Here is a 19,004-nt window from a genome sequence, read left to right on the forward strand (position 1 = left end):
GCCATGAAGAGAACTGCAGCTAAGTGACTTCACTGATAAACAGAGCCAGCTTCAGAGTTCCTTGGAGTCCCAAGTTTTACAGCCCCCAAACAAATCAATCTCTTTCTTTTACCAGCTGTGTATAAAACATAACATTTGCTTCAAGAAGTGCTTGTCCAGAAGTCTTTTGAATACAAAACAGGGAAAGTCACTAGCAGGGTGGGAGGGGGATGAGAACCAGTAGTTTGTTGGGTTTTTTAAGAGTGCTGACGCATTAGAGCTAAAACACCCATTTCCAACTGCTTACTATAACAATGCAAAAGACAGAAAAAGAAGAAAAAAAATCTGCAATCTTTGGCAATCTAGGGCTCCTAATCATTAAGCCTAACACAGAACAGCAGAACAATAAAAAGAGCAATTGCATTGTAAATTTATGTACCATGCACAGGTTATGGAATGTAGTGCAAGAGGGCACTGTGCAGTGACAAAACTGCCTTTCTTACAAAGTTAAGAGCTTTAAGCTCATGATTTGTATATATGGGCAATACTGAATGACCTTCATGCTTTCCAACATTCACTAGAAGGCAGATTTATTTGTAATCACAAGTCAGCTGTTTTGTTTTGGGGGATAAACATATAGGTGGAAGAACAAAGGTTTAAACTTCTCATTAAGTAGCAAATGCAGAGGCCAGTACATTAGCTTTACAAGCCGAATTTGAAGATTGTACTCCAAAAACCAGACTGGAGAATATTAGAATCTGAGCGAACCCTGACGGAATGGTTGTTTGCTGCTACTTTTTTTTTTTTTCTTTTGAAAGAGAGATATGTTTTTGTAGTTCAGTTCCATTATAAAACAGTAGCCTCTTTAGCATATGCCTTATGTAAAAATATGTCCTGTTTCAACATAAGAGATCCAACGTTCACAATGGACAAATAAAGTTATATTGCTCTTAGTGTTACAGACATAACACAAGACCATCCTTTTTCTAACAAAGAAAATCCATCAAATTTTTATTTTAAACAAGCATTGCCTGTCTCTTATTCCCAGTTTTCTTAGACATGAAACAAATAATAGCTTGGAGAAGGTGCCTACTAAACTGGACTACCTTACAACGGAGCAGCATCCTAGGACGGTATTATTAAGATAACCAGCAGCCGTTCATTGCACCAAAACCATCCCCAAGATACAATGAACAGTAAATTTTGGTTTTTGTTTAACAGACCAAGGCAATAAACCTTAGATGATCTAAAACTTCCACATCATAGTTCTCAGACTGCTGAAAGCGAAGTCCTAATTTACATTTAAGGGAAGAAGAGAGACCACATTAAGCAGAATTATTTCTGGATATGCAAAGACATATGGGAATGGGACAAGATTAATTATTTTTCCTGCACACCAAAAATCAAGACAGTTATAAGAAGCATATAGAAGCATCTAGTTCCTGATGTTCCAAAACAAATGGCAAAGAAAATCTTATTTACAAGCATTTGAGATGAGGGAATAGGCTTCTGGTTCTCAACTTCCTATGAGTTGCAGTAAGGAATTTAATTGCTACTTCACAACCTGAAGTGCCCTGTTCTCAGGTGCCTATACAAAAAATCAACTGCTAAATAGGATGAGACAATTAAATACTGAACACATAGCAGATTGCCAACGGAAGCACATAAGGCTGAGACAAGTCATAAAATCACACAGGTCTTCATATAAGGTTAATGGTTTGCTAGCCAAGTGCCAAGGTTCACAAAACGGGTAATTTTTTTGTTTCTTTTTTAAAATCAGATTTGAACTTGGTGCATTTTTCCTTACAACACTTCACTAAAATCTCACGAGCAACTAGATGGGCTGAGGATATTTTACTTGCAGGTGTTTTCAAGCCCCTTATTAATAAAATGAGACCACAGGAAAGCCTTAATACTCAGCCCTTTAGATAGAGACTTCAGTTTGCTGCTCCTGGGTCAGGCAGCATGACAGCAATCTGAGCATGGTACTTGGATGACTAACACTGAAACGGGTTGAAAACAGCAGCAATCATGACAGAGACAATAAAGAACCCCGGCAACCGCACACAGCTCCGATAGAAGAAAAATGATTAAAAATCGTTTTTAAAAAACACAGAGAAAAAACAGTTATGATGCTAAAACATACTTTCTTACAGGCCACTTTTGACTAAAGGGATTGTGTGTGGTATTAACAATATGCATATAAATCATATGGCATACGCAAATGTTAGCATAAGATCTTGGACACCTTTAAGAATGAAACTTTAAGGCAAACAGATTACAAAGTGTCATAATAAAAACACCGACATGTCAAAGAAGGTGTGCGTGATGTTAAAAAATAGCAATCAATTAAAAGAAACCTGTCTCCTGAAATGAAAGACACAAAGGTATATTGAGCTAAAAGAACATAATCTTTGGAGATCTTAATATAAGCTGCTGTCTTTACCGGAGCACTTCAAACAGAAAATTCCTCTGAAGCTTATAATTTATAGAGAACAAGGTAGAGAAACAATGGGATAAGAGGGCAGAAATACCCTGGGTGTCGAACGGGGATGCACTGAGGGTGCTTTAGGGCGGCTCTCCCTCGCTCCTGGTGCACAGATGAGGGAGACACGAGGAACAGGTACAGGGGAGCTCCTTTCCCCGCAGGATTTCACCTCAGGTCTCCCATCAAGATAAACAGCAAGGGACATGGGAAAGGGTGCTTAAGGGATGTTTTCTGCAACGGGCACAAAACTGTCAGGCGGACTAGGGGGGGTGAAACAAGGAGGTTAGCGTGAGGACGGGCGGGCGTGAGGAGAGCCTCAGCTGCACCGGGGAACAATTTCAGCTGGAGGAAAAGGGGTGCACAGGTTGGGGCAACGGCGCTTAGAAAGGCAAGCGCGAGGCTAGGGCACGGCGTGAGGGGTACTGAGAGGTGGCAGGCGAGGTCCGAGATAACGACTGAATGTTTAGAACAGTCAACAGCACAAACCCACGGGCGTGCTGCGGGGTCGGCGGAGCTGCCAGCGCGGCCGAGCAGGGCGGAGGGCGCGGGCGGGCAGCGCCGGGGGGAGCCCGGGAGGGCTGGTGGGGGGGGCCGGGGCACAGCGCTTTAGCAGCGCACGGGGAGGGGGCTCGGGCCAGCGGCGGCAGAGCCCGGGGGACAGCGGGGAAGGGGTGGGGGGGGCTGGTACCTGGGCGTCTTGGCGGCGGCGCTCTCCCGGCGGTCCAGCACCCCGGGCACGCAGTTGGTGAGCTCGGTCCAGTCGGCGTGCAGCCCGCAGCTCCAGCCGGTGGAGAAGCGGGAGAAGAGCCAGGTCTCCCGGCGGTTGGGGCGGTAGCAGGTGCACTTCTTCTGCCCGGGCCGGCAGTCGCAGGGCACCTCCAGCCGCACGTTTTGCACCAGGTGGCGGCCGAAGGTGGTGCCGCCCGTCTTCTGGATGTGCAGGAAGACGATCACGTCCTCGCCCTTCATGTCGAAGGCGAGCTCCCGCTCCAGCTCCCGCACGGGGAAGTAGTACTTCTTCACGTAGTGCGGGTCCGGCGTGGGAAAGAGGTCCAGCTCCTCCGAGTAGGAGCGGCCGCTGGGGGAACCCAGGCTCAGCCCCGGCCCCACGTACTGGTACAGGATAAGCATGAAGCACACCGAGACGGCCACGATCAGCAAGAACTTGCTGGTCCTCTCAACCATGGTCCTTCCCGCACGCTTCATGTGTCACCATCTCCCGGGGCTGCCAGCGCTGGGCAGACGGCGGCGGTGCCGGGGGGCGGGCGGCGGAGCCCGGCGCCTGTGCCAGCCGCCTCCCCCCCCACCCCCCACCCCCCCCTTCCTCCGCCGCTGCTCCCCGGAGCAGAGCCTCCCCAGGGGGCGGCGGGCCGCTCCCCGGCTCGCCTCGGCTCCCCGCGGTTCCCCGCCCGCCCCGCCGCCGAGCAGCGCCGGGCGCGGGGCAGGGAGCAGCCCCGCAGCCAGCCGCTCCGGAGGGGCCGCGGCAGCGCCGCGAACTTGGGAGAGAGGGGGCAGGAGGGGGGCGGAGAGGGACCGAAATGCAAAACCAGCCCCCTCCCGCCCTCCTCCTCCTCCTCCTCCTCCCCGCTTCAGGAAGCCACCCCCATCCCGCCGCTGCCTCCGCCGTGCCCCAGCGGCAGCGCCGCGGCAGAGCCCGCCCCCCCGCTCCGCTCCCCGCCTGCCCAGGGGCTCGGCCCGGCCGGCCGCCAGCGCTTCCTGCCCGCGCCGCCCCGCGCGCGCCGCGCCCGGCATGCACAGCGCCGCCGCGCCCGCGCCGCCACGCGCCCGCCGCCGCGCACCGCCCGGCCCCGGCCCCGCGGGGCTCCCGGGGGGGGGGCTGCGGCTCCCCGGGGGGGGTCTGAGGCTCCCTGCGAAGCCCTCGGCTCTCGCCGCGCCCAGGGGCAGCCCTGACGTGCCGCCTTCAAGGGAATCCCCCCCCTCCCCCCCCCGGAGCCCGCCTGGGCGCTCCGCGGGGGCTAAATCGCGACTCCCGTCTTGACAATTCCTAGGAACAGGAAAACGTGCGTGGGGTGGGAGCGGGAAGACCCGCTCCCCGGCGGCCGCCGCGTGGGACACCGCAAGCCTTTAGTTGCGGTGTCGCAACTGGATGCAACAGGGAAATGCTCTGGTCACCCAGAGGAGGAGGCTGGCTGCGAGCAGGAAGGAGCCTGTGCGCACCATCAGCCGCATCGCTCGGAAATAACAGTAATAGTAGGTGAAATTGAGGCAAAAATCAACAGAGGTGTGATGTACGGAAAACTTTCCCAGCGAAATGCTTCCTGCCGCTCGGCGGGCAGCGGGGCCGCTGCAGCACTCCTCTGCAACACAGGAGTCGCAAAAACCACGGGAGCGGGCGGGAGCGCGGCCGGCTGGCAGCGGCCTCCGCGGCACGGCAGCGGGGAGCGAGGCTGCTGCTGCCAGGGACAGCACGATGGGGACCCTCCAGAGGACCCTCAGAAGCCCCTTACAGCTGGGCTTCATCACCACCTCCCCACGCCGAGTCCTGCCCCGGAGGTGCGAGGAGCACCCCGCGGCCGCGCTGGCTCCCGCGGAGGGGTCGGGCAGCCCCCGCAAGTCACCGTCTGGAGCCTCCCTCCGCTGCCCGCGAATGGAGGGTGAAGCGTGGCCCCGTGTCAAGGAGCAGGGCGAGGCTCGGTGTCGTGGCATCATCTAGACATGAGTTACTCTCTATGCAGAGTTCATAGTATGAACCATTGTTAAATTTCTGGCAAAAAATCTCTAACCAAAATACCGTACCTCCTGTAATTACTGCTGTTGGTGAGAGTTTTCTTAAGTTTTCAGTGCTCTTTAAAAATAAAGGTTATGACTAGATTTTAGTGCTCCAGCAGTAAAAAATTCCCCTCAGATTACAGTTTTTAATCCAAGTTATGTCTTAGAACAACTGTCAGTAAACACATGCAGATGAACCATTGTTAAACACTGGCTCAAATTTATAAGAGCTTAGGAGGAAATGAGATCCTGGATTTTCATTTGAACACCACGACTGATAAATCTGCTAGATTTTGAGATGGCTGCATTACTCACAAGTTGTGGAGCCCCAGTGAGTTATGCAGTTCTTCCCAAACAAGTAACAATAAAATGTTTATAGTGCCCAAAAGCATCATATATTGCATTCAAACCATTTATTTTGTTTGATATTTTCCTCTTAAAAGTCTGCTTCTGATTTTCCTCTTTTCATGTAGGCTAGTAACTCCAGAAACAATGATGTCATTCTTATACACAAAGTTCAGCTACATGCAGAAGCATAGTACAAACCCAATTTAAAGGTTTGAATTTTATATTATAGTTTGGGAAATACAGGCATATACGTGATATTTACATACGTGGTTGGACTATACACCACAGCATAAAAAAAGCAGAGCAGATTTTAGGATTGCAATGTGTTTGCTTGCGGTTATAAACATACAAATATTTAGAAATGACAGAACTATGAAGAGATCGGCCATTAAGTTAATTCCAGTTACAGAATCACAGAATCATCTCGGTTGGAAAGGACCTTGAAGATCATCCAGTCCAACCGTTAACCTAACACTGACAGTTCTCAACTCCACCAGATCCCTCAGCGCTATGTCGACCCGACTCTTAAACACCTCCAGGGATGGGGACTCCACCACTGCCCTGGGCAGCCCATTCCAACGCCTGACTACCCGGTCTGTAAATAAATGCTTCCTAATATCTAGTCTAAACCTTCCCTGGCGCAACTTGAGGCCATTCCCTCTTGTCCTATTGCTTGTCACTTGGTTAAAGAGACTCATCCCCAGCTCTCTGCAACCTCCTTTCAGGTAGCTGTAGAGGGCGATGAGGTCTCCCCTCAGTCTCCTCTTCTTCAGACTAAACACCCCCAAGTTCCCTCAGCCGCTCCTCGTACGACATGTGATCCAGACCCTTCACCAGCTCCGTTGCCCTTCTCTGGACATGCTCAAGTCATTCAATGTCCTTTTTGTAGTGAGGGGCCCAAAACTGAACACAGTCATCGAGGTGCGGCCTCACCAGTGCCGAGTACAGGGGTAAGATCCCTTCCCTGTCCCTGCTGGCCACGCTATTTCTGATGCAAGCCAGGATGCCATTGGCCTTCTTGGCCACCTGGGCACACTGCTGGCTCATGTTCAGACGGCTGTCAATCAACACCCCAGGTCCCTCTCTGACTGGCAGCTCTCCAGCCACTCCTCTCCAAGCCTGTAGCTGGGGGTTGTTGTGGCCGAAGTGCAGCACCCGGCATTTGGCCTTATTGAAACTCCTACAGTTGGCCTCAGCCCATTGCTCCAGCCTGTCCAGATCCCTCTGCAGAGCCTCCCTACCCTCGAGCAGATCAACACTCCCACCCAACTTACATAACCTAGTTACATGAGCTATTTATTGTTAATGAATTGTTTTAACTGTAAGATATAAAATATGTTGGCCTTTTTATTTAGTTATACAGATGGAAATATTCCAGTGGATTTCGTTACTGATTTATATTTGTGGTAAGTATAGTGCCTGTTAGTTTGTAAAAGAACATACTAAAATACAATCCATGGAAGATAAAAAGACTGCAAAGGAAAATACAGAGTTATGGCTGAAAATCTGCTGGTTTCCTTACTGCAGCACCTTCCATCTAGAAGTGGGGGGTGGCGAACATGCTGGAAATGTAAGGAAGGCCTGTGCCCTCTGATCTACACCCACCCATGCAAGTACATGACAGCTTTCCTAGGAGACACGCAAAACCAAAGCACTGGCGTCAACACTTTTATTTTTACTGAAATGTTGTGGAATCCTTCCCTGCTAATTCTATATGCTGCTCCGAAATGCTGGTATTTCAGAGGTGCTCACAGGTATGACTCACCTAAGATGACCACTTAAGCAAATCAATTCCTGTTTATACTCAAAATTCCACTGAGGACAATGATAGAGTAGTTCTTTGCTGCACAGGGAGTTAAACATCAAGCACTGCATCAGTGCTAGTTTAGACCAGCATGTTTCTTAGATCAGAGAAGATCTGAGTGGAGTTAAAATAACATGATCCACACTTTCCCTGGCCTTTCCACTGGAAACGACAGTGGAAAGAGATGAGAAATACGAAAAATACAAGTTGTTACTGCTTCCTCCTGTTACCTACTGCTACTGCCCACTTATTCTCTGAGTTCACCTAGACCATTCATGTAGCTGTTATCCATCTTTCCAAGTTGAATCTTCCACTCTCAGGGCAGACCTCCCTAGGCTTTCCTACGTCTCATCTGGGATTCATCACAGTAGGTCTGACTAGCTCCAGGAGCAAAACCCTGTTTCCCGTGAGGCAGTGAGAGTGACAATCTGCAATCACCAACTTGCCTAAAAACTAAATGTTTATCGAGAACAAAAGCATTTTAGAGGAAAAAAAAATTGTATTTTTATCTCTAACCTGTGGACTGGGGGAGATGCATTTCAGATTTCCTCTCTGCATTCTTCTAGGCACATGCAAACAGAAGACTCCCCCCTTAGCCCACTGAAAAAGTTCTTTGACACTTTGGTGTCTATCTGATCCTTTGCATCCTAGTTTGGAAAAATAAATTTTGCAATCCATTTCTGGCATAAATCCTACCCTCAGTTGTCTAATGGCTTAACTTGTAGTCATACAAGTCTATGCTGGGATCTGCTGTCTCTCCCGTTTGTTCAGCTCTCAGTAAGTCACACGGAAACTCTCGTACTGCACTCGGCCAAATGTCCCTTGTTCCACTACCGAGCCTCAGACTGCAATACTCCCATCTCTGAACTCGTAACATTTTACATCACCTTCACGTCCAGCACAAAGGAGGTTACAAAGCCACACAGTTAACAATCACAAGCAGTTTGGGTATCCATTTAAAAATCATACTAAAAGCTGCAGGAACTCCAAAATCAACTGATTGAAGGTCATGTTCTATTGAAATCTGCATTGATGCAAGCTAGGGCTTAAAAAAGTGCTGGGAAAAATAAACCACATCTTAGGTGCTAGGAGATTAAACCTTAACATGGACTCCACGTGTTTTATTTTTTCAATATCATTTCCTTTATTCTGTGCTTGACACTAGACAGAAGACCAGTTCTAGCAGTGGCTCAAATTCTGCGTGTTTATACTAATGTAAAAGTGAAATAACTAGTGACTTGCCACTCCAGATCTATGTCAGACTGAGCAGAACCTCTCCTAATACAAGCAAATTAAAAGATTATGTTTGGCATTTTCACAGGAATCCAGTTGATCTAGGAGTATGAATTCTATTGGTTTTCACATGACTAAGTCACTTCAGGTACATTTGAAAGGTCTATTGTTTTTGTACATTCCCTCACACTAGCCTGTATCTGTGGATGCATTCATTTTGAATTCTCACTACAAAATAAATTAGACTGAGGTCAGGCTTATGCTAGCTAAGTTACCTAAGCTTGATCTACACTCAACCACTTTCCTAGTCAAGAGAAACCTAGATAGCTAAGCCAGCGCTCATGATGTATTCATGGTACAACATTGCTAGGAGTGAGATACAAAGATTAGAGATCCTCTTACAGATAACAAGAAATAAACACAAATTTTGCAAATGCAGTTGAAAAGTATTTTGTCATTGCTTGCTGCTGGCCATTGGATGCCTAAGTATCTACCTTAAGATCTAACAAAATATTCTGCTTTATATCCCACAGGGGTTATGTCTTCCCTGCAGAGAGGTTGAGAGTAGCGGCTTTGCTCTGACTTGGAGCAAGCCGTCCCATTAAGAAGTCATACTGGCTTACAGCAAGGTGCAGTACTCTGTGTTCACCTGGGACTGCCAAGGGCCTCGCTTGGGCAAAACCAGCCCAAAACCAAACCTCGCAAGGCAGCCCGTCCCTTTCCCACTCTTTCCAAGTAATTGCAGAATGCAGGCACTAAGGGACTAAGAGCTTCAGACAGTTCAGCCTGCACCCACACGCTTACCAACAGTGAGAGCAAACAGCACTTAAGCTTAGCTCTTAGACCTGTATGATGGGGTGGGTCCACTAGTTTGGGTGTAAATTACTAAGACATGCCTGAGCTCAAGGTTTATGTATTTGCGGTTACAACTCAGATGAAGAGCAACATCTGAGTTAATACTGAAGTGAGGACAAACTCAGATGTAGTGAGAGTACAGCTTATTACAGAAAGGCTCCCATGAGAGAACAGCAGCAGGAAACATGTAAACCACATACCACCTCTGCCACCAAAACCTCAATGAAATACTTATCTCAAAGCCTAATAAATAAATAGTAGCTTTATTAGGCAGGGGAAGTCTAAAGGCTTCTCAGCACAGAAGTTACACTAGTTTGCTGTGAACTAGTATAACTTAGTTAACCAAAGCAGTAAAAAAGTCCTCTTAAACACTTGCAGACCCTAAGAAATATCTCAATAAAGGCACCTTAAATAAAGTTCTACTACTCACAATTAAGAAAAAAGAGTGCATTTACTTTGTTTCCCAAGGATGAGCTCCTTTGTTCCCACAAATAGGGTGGAACAAACCACTTACCTTGTTTACTTTTTTTCTGCTGCTTTAGGAAGAGTGGGCATGCAATACTCTCATTTGCTTTGGTGATATGTGTATCTGTACACCACATACCAAGTGAACGGTGAGGAGTCACAAATGATAGCATTCAGCAGTTGACCTGTAATGTCAATGCTCAGACCTGTAGCAAAGTGTAGAACAGGGGTTTCTAAACTTACTTTGTTCATCTACTGCTGTTGCAGCATCAGTAGCAGTTCCCAGCCACACACATTTGCACATCACACACCATTTTCTTGTGATACTTGTACTCCAAGCTGGAAACCCATAGCAGTTTGGAAGCACTGGTGTGAAGACTCTAGGACTTCAGTACTAACGCTGTAGGTTAGCCACAACACCACAGAGCTTTCACAGCCACTGAGGTGATCACCGCTCCCCGAGTACAACGCAGTTCCATTTCAGTCAGGGAAGCAGGTATTGAAGATACCAAAATTTATCAGACCTGGCAAGCCTGGTTCTGATTTCAGGCTCTTGCACTCCTTTTTTAGGGCCACTGGAAAGGTCTGCTGTTTGGCAGGTACCAAAGACAGTCTTAGAAACCTTGGCAGGAATCAAAACAGTGAAGCCACTAACAGCTGTCGTAAACAAAGGCTAACTTCAGCAGCTACAGAGATCCAATCTGAGTTTTAGAACTACCTTCACAGACCACGTGGTTATGATATCATCTCACTCCCTCTTCTCAGGCGGAACATCTGTGTCTTAGCAGAAGGTCAGCGTATGACTGGTAAGACAGAGCTAGTTACCTAATGATTGTCTTTTCTCTCTTGCAGAGGGAAGATGGTTGAAGTAAATCTGCCCCATGAACCTCCGCTTGCAACTCACTGCTTTGAGACTCCCATGGACAGACATAAGCAAAAGTTGAACTTACCAAAGCTGCATGTATGTGCTGCCGTATAACAACTGCAGATGGCAGACCCAAATGTCTGTCAGGACCTTGAAACATTGGAAAGACCTTAGCTGATCTCTCAAAATATACAAATGCCTACCAGTTTAAACAGGGAGTTGGGACTGCAGCTGAAGCATATATAGTTTCTATGGTATTAATCCATCTAAGGGAGGAGTTTGTGGGTCCACAAAGAAGGCATGAGGTGCCAGCTGCTCCTTATTCAAGCTCTTTTTTTCCTACTCGCGCTGCAACAGCTGCAAGATGATGCTATCTGGGCTCAATAGAAAGGACAAGCCTATTTGTTGGTGGCATATCATTACCCAGTTGTACACGGGGATTAAATAAACGTAAGGGGAGCTTGGGTTCTACAAGATTTCACTTCCTGCCATGCTTTCTCACGCAGCAGCTGTCCACTGTGATATGCCTGTTAGCAGGGAGCAAGTGTAGCCCTTTCAGCCTTGCTCTGTAAAACCCCTCAGAACACAAACAGGACACAAACATTTGGCTGCTGGTAGGGACATTAGCATGACATGTACCTAGAAACACCAAGATGGTGGTCTCATTGTGAAAGGAAGTCAGTGCAGCCAGCAAAGTTTCTGCATGTTGACTCTATCCACACCCGTAACAGGTATCTAGACAGACAGAAAATGGTGCTGGAATAATTTCTGTATGAACAGCTTAGTAACTTTCTGCAGTGACCTGAAGCTTAAGATTGGCTTATGGCCAAGCTTGCTGGCATGGATTTTTTGTGCCATATATATTAATCTAAATATTATTGGAAATACAATTTCATTTTATTTTTATGCTCTTCAGTAAATGCTACAATGCATGAGGAAGATCCTTGTCTCTTTGCCATTGGGACTTACATAAACATATAAATGTCCTGTTAACACATGCACTGTTTCTTAATGTTTTGTACCATTGTTTCCTTGATCTTGATCAAAAAACTGACAACTCAGTTTGGAAATTACATTCTAAAGCAAATGTGCTTACAGGATTTTGACTTGAGATCTCTGTGTGATCCTCCAGGGAAAGAACTAATTAGAACAGGCATTCATCGTTCCTTGCTGGTATTGTAACATAAATGGTGAACAGACAAAGCAGGGATGCTAAAGTTCATGGGAGCTGAGATACACACACAAAAGTAACTAATCACTTTCCCCTTTAAGCCCCAAATTAAGAAGCTATATAATGAAGTGAATAAGCTGAAAACTATAAAATACACTGGCTATATAGCAATCATATGCTTAGAGATGCACAGCTAAACTGGAAATGTGCAAATTCAGTTCTTTGAAGGCTTTTAGACAAGTCAACCACCTGAAAAGTGCAAGGAATTTGAAGCGTACTGCTTAATGGGATTTTTAAAAAAAGAAATTGACTGGCAAAGCCAAGCTGTGGATAATCACAGCCTCTGTCTTGTGTCCACAGGATCAGCTCTTTCAATTATGCTGCTTCTACAAGCAATGTAGCAGAAGAGCTGTAGTCACGACCAACAAAAGTCTGAATACTTTCTGAACAAATAAAAGCTGCTGCTGGTTTAAAAATCCCCTAATGTGAAAAAAAGTTCAGAAATAAAAAAATTCCTCCATTTCACAATATTTGGAGCACCATAAAATTAGCTCAGTGATAAAGGCAATGGGAAGAGGCTTTCATTCTAGGTGCCTCTGTGTGGCAGGAGCATGGAGACATCAAGGGCTTCCCCGCACTGCCCGCTGCTGCACGCCTGTGCCCAGTGCCGGGCAGCGCGCTCCACCATGGCTCCTGGCGCTCCCAGACCTGTTGGAGCTGCAAACCGAAGGGATTTTCCGCAGCTGGTTTTATTGCAGCCATTGCGATAGTCAGCATCTTATCAAAACCATCTTTACAAAAGATACCAAGTCAACACTTGAGAGAGCAAGGAAAAGGGATTTCATGAAGATTGCAAGACCAAAATTAGGTCCACAACATTTATAATTAAAGAAAAGCTACCGTAAAAGGAGCCCTTCAGTGTGAAACATTTTTAGGACACAGCAACAAGAAAATTGGAAGAAAAGGCTAAAATGCCAGCAGGCAAACAGATTTTTGGTTAAAATGAAAACAGTGGAGCCAGTGTAGCATACTAGGGCTGTAGTGTGCGGCTGCTTTCCTGGACTGAATTTCAAGTTTACTTTTCTGGGCTGTTCGGTCCTAGGTGGCACTTCAATCCCTTTTTGAACCTTGCCACAGGGTAACTTACCAGAGAGATAAGTCCAGTGATCTACTCAAACCGTACCCATAGTGGTGACTTAAAGTTGCATCAGATAACGCTCCAGCGTGGATCATCAGTTAAGCCTGATACAGGCACATAGGGGAAATAACTGTAGACCCAGCACAGTCTCTGGAGTGAGGGCTTACGTATTTCAAGCTTGATCTACTTAAGGCATTATCCACAGTATATCAATCTCTTAATTCTTTTTTTGATTTGTACACTGAGCATCAATGATACGTGGTAGCACAGAATTTTCTGCCTCTTCAATTTTTATATAAATAAAAAGTCCTAGAAATAAACCTAATACATACAAATGTAGTACACTGGTATTACAGTTGGTTGGGATGAAGAGCTTATAAGAGGAAAAGCAAAATAAATTTGAGCCTACTAGTCTATACATAGCAGAAATAGAGAATTAAACTTTAAAACACCATAAAAATGTATTATTTTATTGTAGTGGAAACATAGAAGTCCCAACTACCCTTTCACCGAGACTCACAAGGCAGGTAAGCATAAAACTCCCTGTGGTTGAAAAAAAGCCAAACAGAGCCACACTGAACTTGTGTTGAATTTTGTCCTAGATTTGACTCCTAGACACTGACAATTTCAGTTAACTGATTCCTCCCTTTGTCACCACAATTCATCCAGCTTCATACCTCCATTAAAAAATTTCCTGCCTCGTTCTCCTTTGTCAGGAGGAAGAAAGATTATGGTCAACAACTGCTCACAGCCAGAATTACTGGAGAGAATTCCACATCATTCCCTGAGAGGATGCAGTGCTAGCTACCTTCTTTATTGTAGTACTTTCTGTGTTTCGCAGAAACATGGTTGTGTTTTTCATAGGAGCTGGACAAGGTATGGTTTAAGCACTTCCTAGCAGTACGTAAGATTCTGCTGTGGACCAAACAGACTTAAGGGAAAAGTATGCTGTCTAAGAAATGGAAGAAGAAAGATTTCTCTTTTCAGCCTGAATATTAAAGCTTTCCACATATCTGCCATTTTGGTAACCTCTTGGAAAACAGCTTTTGAGAACACTGAGATAAGAATCTCTGAACAGAAACAGGCTGTCTAATACCATTCTTACAATGAAAATAGCCTTAAATAAAGGAGTTCACACAGGCTAGGTATTGTTTAAAATAAAAGTATTGTTCTTTCTAGTTTGTGCTTGGCAGTATAGTGAAATGTATTACAACAGTGCCCAGTGTGGACACTTCTATAATAAAAGTGATTTATTTTGGAATAATCAGTTTACTTCAAATGCAGAGTAGTCTGTTTTGGTACAAACTCCCCTCCCCAGGCTATTTTTCTAGAGCCATGTCCATACAGAGAACTATTCCGGAATTCTTACTGTGGTCATTTACTACTTACATAGACATGCTGTTAGCTTATTTAGGAATTGGAAGAGATTGTAAAAGTGCTCCATTTTGAGGGAGAACCACTTCATGAGTGACACATGTCTTCTGTTTTAAGGAGTATAGCCCACAGTTTGGGGCTTTGTATCAATTTTAAACTATTGCATCAGTTCAGAAAAGAGACTGGCAGTTGGCTAGATATTTGCATTACTAAACATTGAAATGCAAAACAACAGGCAAAATTAGGGCTGTTGGAAAGCAAAAGCCAAGTTGAGTAATTGTAATGCATTGGAGCAGAGTAGAGCTTCCTCTGCTCCTGCTGCTGGCTTGCCAGTTTAACAGTCGGCTTTTTCTTGAGGGAAGAGGGTATAGGAAGGAAGGGGTTTTAACTTTATCCATGACAGAGAAATGGAAATTGGAAAAATGTGTGTTGTATTGAAGCAAAAGCTATAATGAGGCAGTACAAATGCCCTTGTCCACAGCATTCCTTGGAGAAATAAGTGAATCTTGCTGATAACTACTGCTGCCACCTATGAAAAGAATCTGAATGTCCTCAGTGAAGCAGAAACCAAAAGAGGTTGTAAGTACTTCATTATTGTTCTTCAGATAATCCAGCAAAACCTACCAGAAAAAATTCCACAGCATTCCTGGAGATAAATCCAGGAGAAGGTTTTGTATTGGTTTTGCAGAAAGTTAAGTAAATTGTGGTTAGCACTTCACTCTTCATAGCTGCAAGGAGCAGACAATTGCCTGCTGATAAGGTCAAGCCTCTGTATAATGTTTGTTGCCACTGAACTGGCAAGAATTCCCTCAGATAACTTCAAGAGAGTCAACAATTCCATATGTGGAATTCTAGAAACCATACAAGAAGCGGATCTGCATCAAGCTCGACTGTAAACCGCTCTGGTTTGGATATACAACAAATTCTGATCAGCAGAGAATGAAAAGCGTGCGCTGTTTTGTTACCACAGCTTTTTATACAGACATGAAAAAAAATGGGTGAAGTAACTCGGTACAGTCCAGCCTCCCATTGTCTGCACGAAGCATGCAAGGTCACAGCTGACACACAGATACCAAGGAAGTGCCAAAGTGGATGCACTCCAGCAGCACAGCCGCGTCAGCAGCTGTAAACCCTGGACTGACAGTGCCTGATGTCTTTTGCCAACACAACCTCTGACAAAGATGTTCAGCTTTAGAAAAAGTAGCTAAAAGCACACATATTCCAGCAACAGACCAACAGCAGCAACTGGAAATCAGCAAAACAGATGTGGTCTCTTTGCTAACAATATTGGTTATACCATGAAAATTCCACCTTTACTAGCATTCATGTAGGCACAATGGGATCCTGAGTAGATGAGTGTCTCTGGCTTGACAGCAACACTCAGAGTAGTTTTTATAGCAATTGTACTGAATACAGCTGTGGAAGGCTAGCTCTCAGGCACAGATTGGTCCAGCAGCAGTCAGAGGGCAGCATATGTGCATACTGACCAGCAGCGTTCTCTGGCAGTAGCCACAGGAGGAAGATGTACTATTTTCTGGTACTCTTGCACTGCTGAACTGCAAGATGCTGTGGAGGGGAAGGTCAAAATGGGAAAAGCAAAATACTCTTTCATTATCTCCCCTCTTAGGTCCCTCAAGACTATTTTCTAGAAATGACTGTCATTCTGGGAAAGAGCCTGGTGCAAGAAACACATATAACTGACTGGTAGGAATAGCTGTTATGGTTTCCATACCAGCTGCCTGTATCACTGTTCCCTTAGATTTTTTAAGAGATATGAGTGAACTGTAATAACTTACAGAATGGTAAACTGACATTGATTTTAGCTATCCCTATTATTTCAGCTATAATTTGCAATGGTTTGGGAGCTCTGCAAATAACTGAGCCTTCCCACACTGGGGTGGAGCAGGAACCACTGTGGAAAAGATAATGAGGGCAAGCTGAGAGTAGAAATTATCAGACCTCTCACCAGGTAGGCCCAAAAGACAAGCCTAAAAAGTACAGTCATTTGTCTCTAGGGAAAAAGATTTCAGACACCATTTTTGTGGCATGTTGGAGAAAAGAGATGGTAAGGAAAATGAGCACCTTCCTCTCACTTCAGGTAATCTGTGGAGACAAAGAAATAGGATCTTGGTCCTGGACACTAGCCTCCGTGAGATGAAGAACTTGTGCCTGTTCTGTGCCACTCTGTCCTCAGACCAAGATGAGGATATTGATGCTCTGCAACACATTTCCATTCTCACAGTACTTCTGAGGCAGATAGCTACCGTTAAACTATAAAAAGATCTTTCTGTCTATCCACATACTAACAGTTCTCAGCAGTAAACTTCACCATATACTTTTTAAAAAATACAACTTGAGTAATGCACATATAGGAACATTTCTAAATGTATTGATATGAGAGTGTCCAACCCCTAATAAGTGATCGAAAAGCCTGTTTTCTGAAATGGGTTTGGAAAAATATGTGTTCCTGAGAACAGAAATCTATTATCAGTGCCTTATGACCTTGGCTAAAGAATGATAATCACAGTAAGAGACAGGGAAGTTTTGAGAAAGTATCATATTCAGAAAAATATTTGAACTAAAGCCATACCACAGTGTACTGCCATATCCTGTATGACTCCCTTTTTCTCACTGTGGTATGTTTGATAATCACTGGACATCATGCTCTTAAGTTTACTAACTCAGGGTAAATTTTATGAACTTCAGGACATGAGGCATGATACTTACCAACAGTGTTTAGTCCAAGCAACTGCTTAAGTCCCAGAATTTGTGCCATCTTGCCCTAGTCCTACACAAAGCACAAGCCCTTGCTCCCTGCTCTGTAGCAGCTGTGTGGATGGAAAAATGAAGACACATATACACAGATGTGGCTTAGCTTTAGACATTTGAATATCCAATTTTGATCATATTTTACTCAAATTTACTTTTGTCTTCTTACAGAGGCTATAATGGAAGAGAATAATCATAGAATCACAGAATGGTTTGGGTTGGAAGGGAGTCCCAACCCCCTGCCATGGGCAGGGACACCTTCCACTAGCCCAGGTTGCCCAAAGCCCCGTCCAGCCTGGCCTTGAACCCTTCCAGGGAGGGGGCAGCCACAGCTTCTCTGGACAACCTGTGCCAGTGTCTCACCACCCTCACAGGAAAGAATTTCTTCCTTATATCTAATCTAAATCAACCCTGGTTTAGTCTAAAGCCATTACCCCTTGTCCTATCACTACATGCCCAGTAGTCTCTTTCCAGCTCAAAGTCCCTCCCCATCTTTCCTGTAGCCCCCTTTCAGTACTGGGAGGCTGCTATAAGGTCTCCCCAGAGCCTTCCCTTTTCTGGGCTGAACAACCCCAACTCTCTCAGCCTGTCCTCACAGGGGAGCTGATCCAGCCCCTGATCATCTTTGCGGCCTCCTCTGGACCCGCTTGAGCAGGTCCGTGTCCTTCTGACATTGGTGCCCCCAGAGCTGGACACAGCACTGCAGGGGGGGTGTCATGAGAGCAGAGTAGAGGTGGAGAATCCCCTCCCTTGACCTGCTGGCCACACTGCTCTGGATGCAGCCCAGGACACAGTTGGCTTTCTGGGCTGCGAGCGCACATTGCTGGCTCACAATCAGTTTTCCATCCACTACTACCCCCAAGTCCTTCTCCTCAGGGCTGCTCTCCATCCACTCATCGACCAGCCTGTGTTTGTACATGGGATTGCCTTGACCCATGTGCAGGAAGGGAAGGTTAGTTAGTACTTAATGTTTTTCTCCAAAAGCTACCTCTAAACAGACAAAAGCTGTTACTGTATTCAAAAAATACAAGGCAATCCAGTCCACTCAACTTTGAGCTCATCCCATCTTTTGAGTTGGCAACTAATGTAACTCACCGAAGAAAGTGACAGTGGAAGATTCTCAGGGGTTACTTGAAGGGAAGAATTAATACCAGTGAAAACAGAGTTCTGTGCCAAAGCCTACACTGAGCACACATGAAATTTAGGCTATAACAAGACAGATTAGAGTTCTATAAATTGCCCTGATCTTTACAGTATGGTGAACTAAACCATTAGAGGCAAATGCTGTCTGATCTGGTGTTCTTGAAGATAAATTTATTTTTCCTGTGTCTAATTGAGATGCAGCAAGCTTGTTTCCCCTTTCAGCTCTTAATATTATCATACCAACCATCTTTTTTCCTGAAAAAGAAAATGAAGCTATCCCAAATTAACAGATCTGTGTGAATACAGCCAAAAACATATTTATGTTAAGCAACTTGGCAATCATACAAGTTTAGCAAATTTGTTATTATTCTTGCTTTGTAAGTAGTAATGCTTCACTCCTTAAAACCTCATCATCTTTTGATCTTGTTCTAAATTGTCTTCAACTATACCTCTTAAAATAACAGAGTTCTCTTTTGTTATCTGGAATTTTGTATCACTACTCATTTTTAATAGTACATCCTGCTGATATATTAAGTCGAGATCATGAATCAGTTAGTTTTCTATCTGAATATTCTTAGCATTTTCTTAGCAGCTCATATAAGTTTAGACACTGATCTAAGTCACTGATACCAAGATTTTATA

The 19,004-nt window shown here is 45.2% G+C and overlaps 1 protein-coding gene across 1 annotated transcript in view; it reads right to left on the minus strand.

Moving 5' to 3' along the window:
- The window catches only part of HS6ST1 (heparan sulfate 6-O-sulfotransferase 1), a 199,203-nt gene extending 195,451 nt beyond the window's left edge, over positions 1 to 3,752 (minus strand). The window contains exon 1 of the mRNA XM_074833592.1: positions 3,156 to 3,752. Coding sequence (XP_074689693.1) covers positions 3,156 to 3,673 — 518 coding nt within the window. The 5' untranslated portion in view covers positions 3,674 to 3,752. The remainder of the gene's footprint in view (positions 1 to 3,155) is intronic.
- Between the last annotated feature and the right edge of the window lie 15,252 nt (positions 3,753 to 19,004).

Source organism: Strix aluco, chromosome 9 (assembly GCF_031877795.1).
Source record: "Strix aluco isolate bStrAlu1 chromosome 9, bStrAlu1.hap1, whole genome shotgun sequence".
Taxonomy (NCBI): Eukaryota; Metazoa; Chordata; class Aves; order Strigiformes; family Strigidae; genus Strix; species Strix aluco.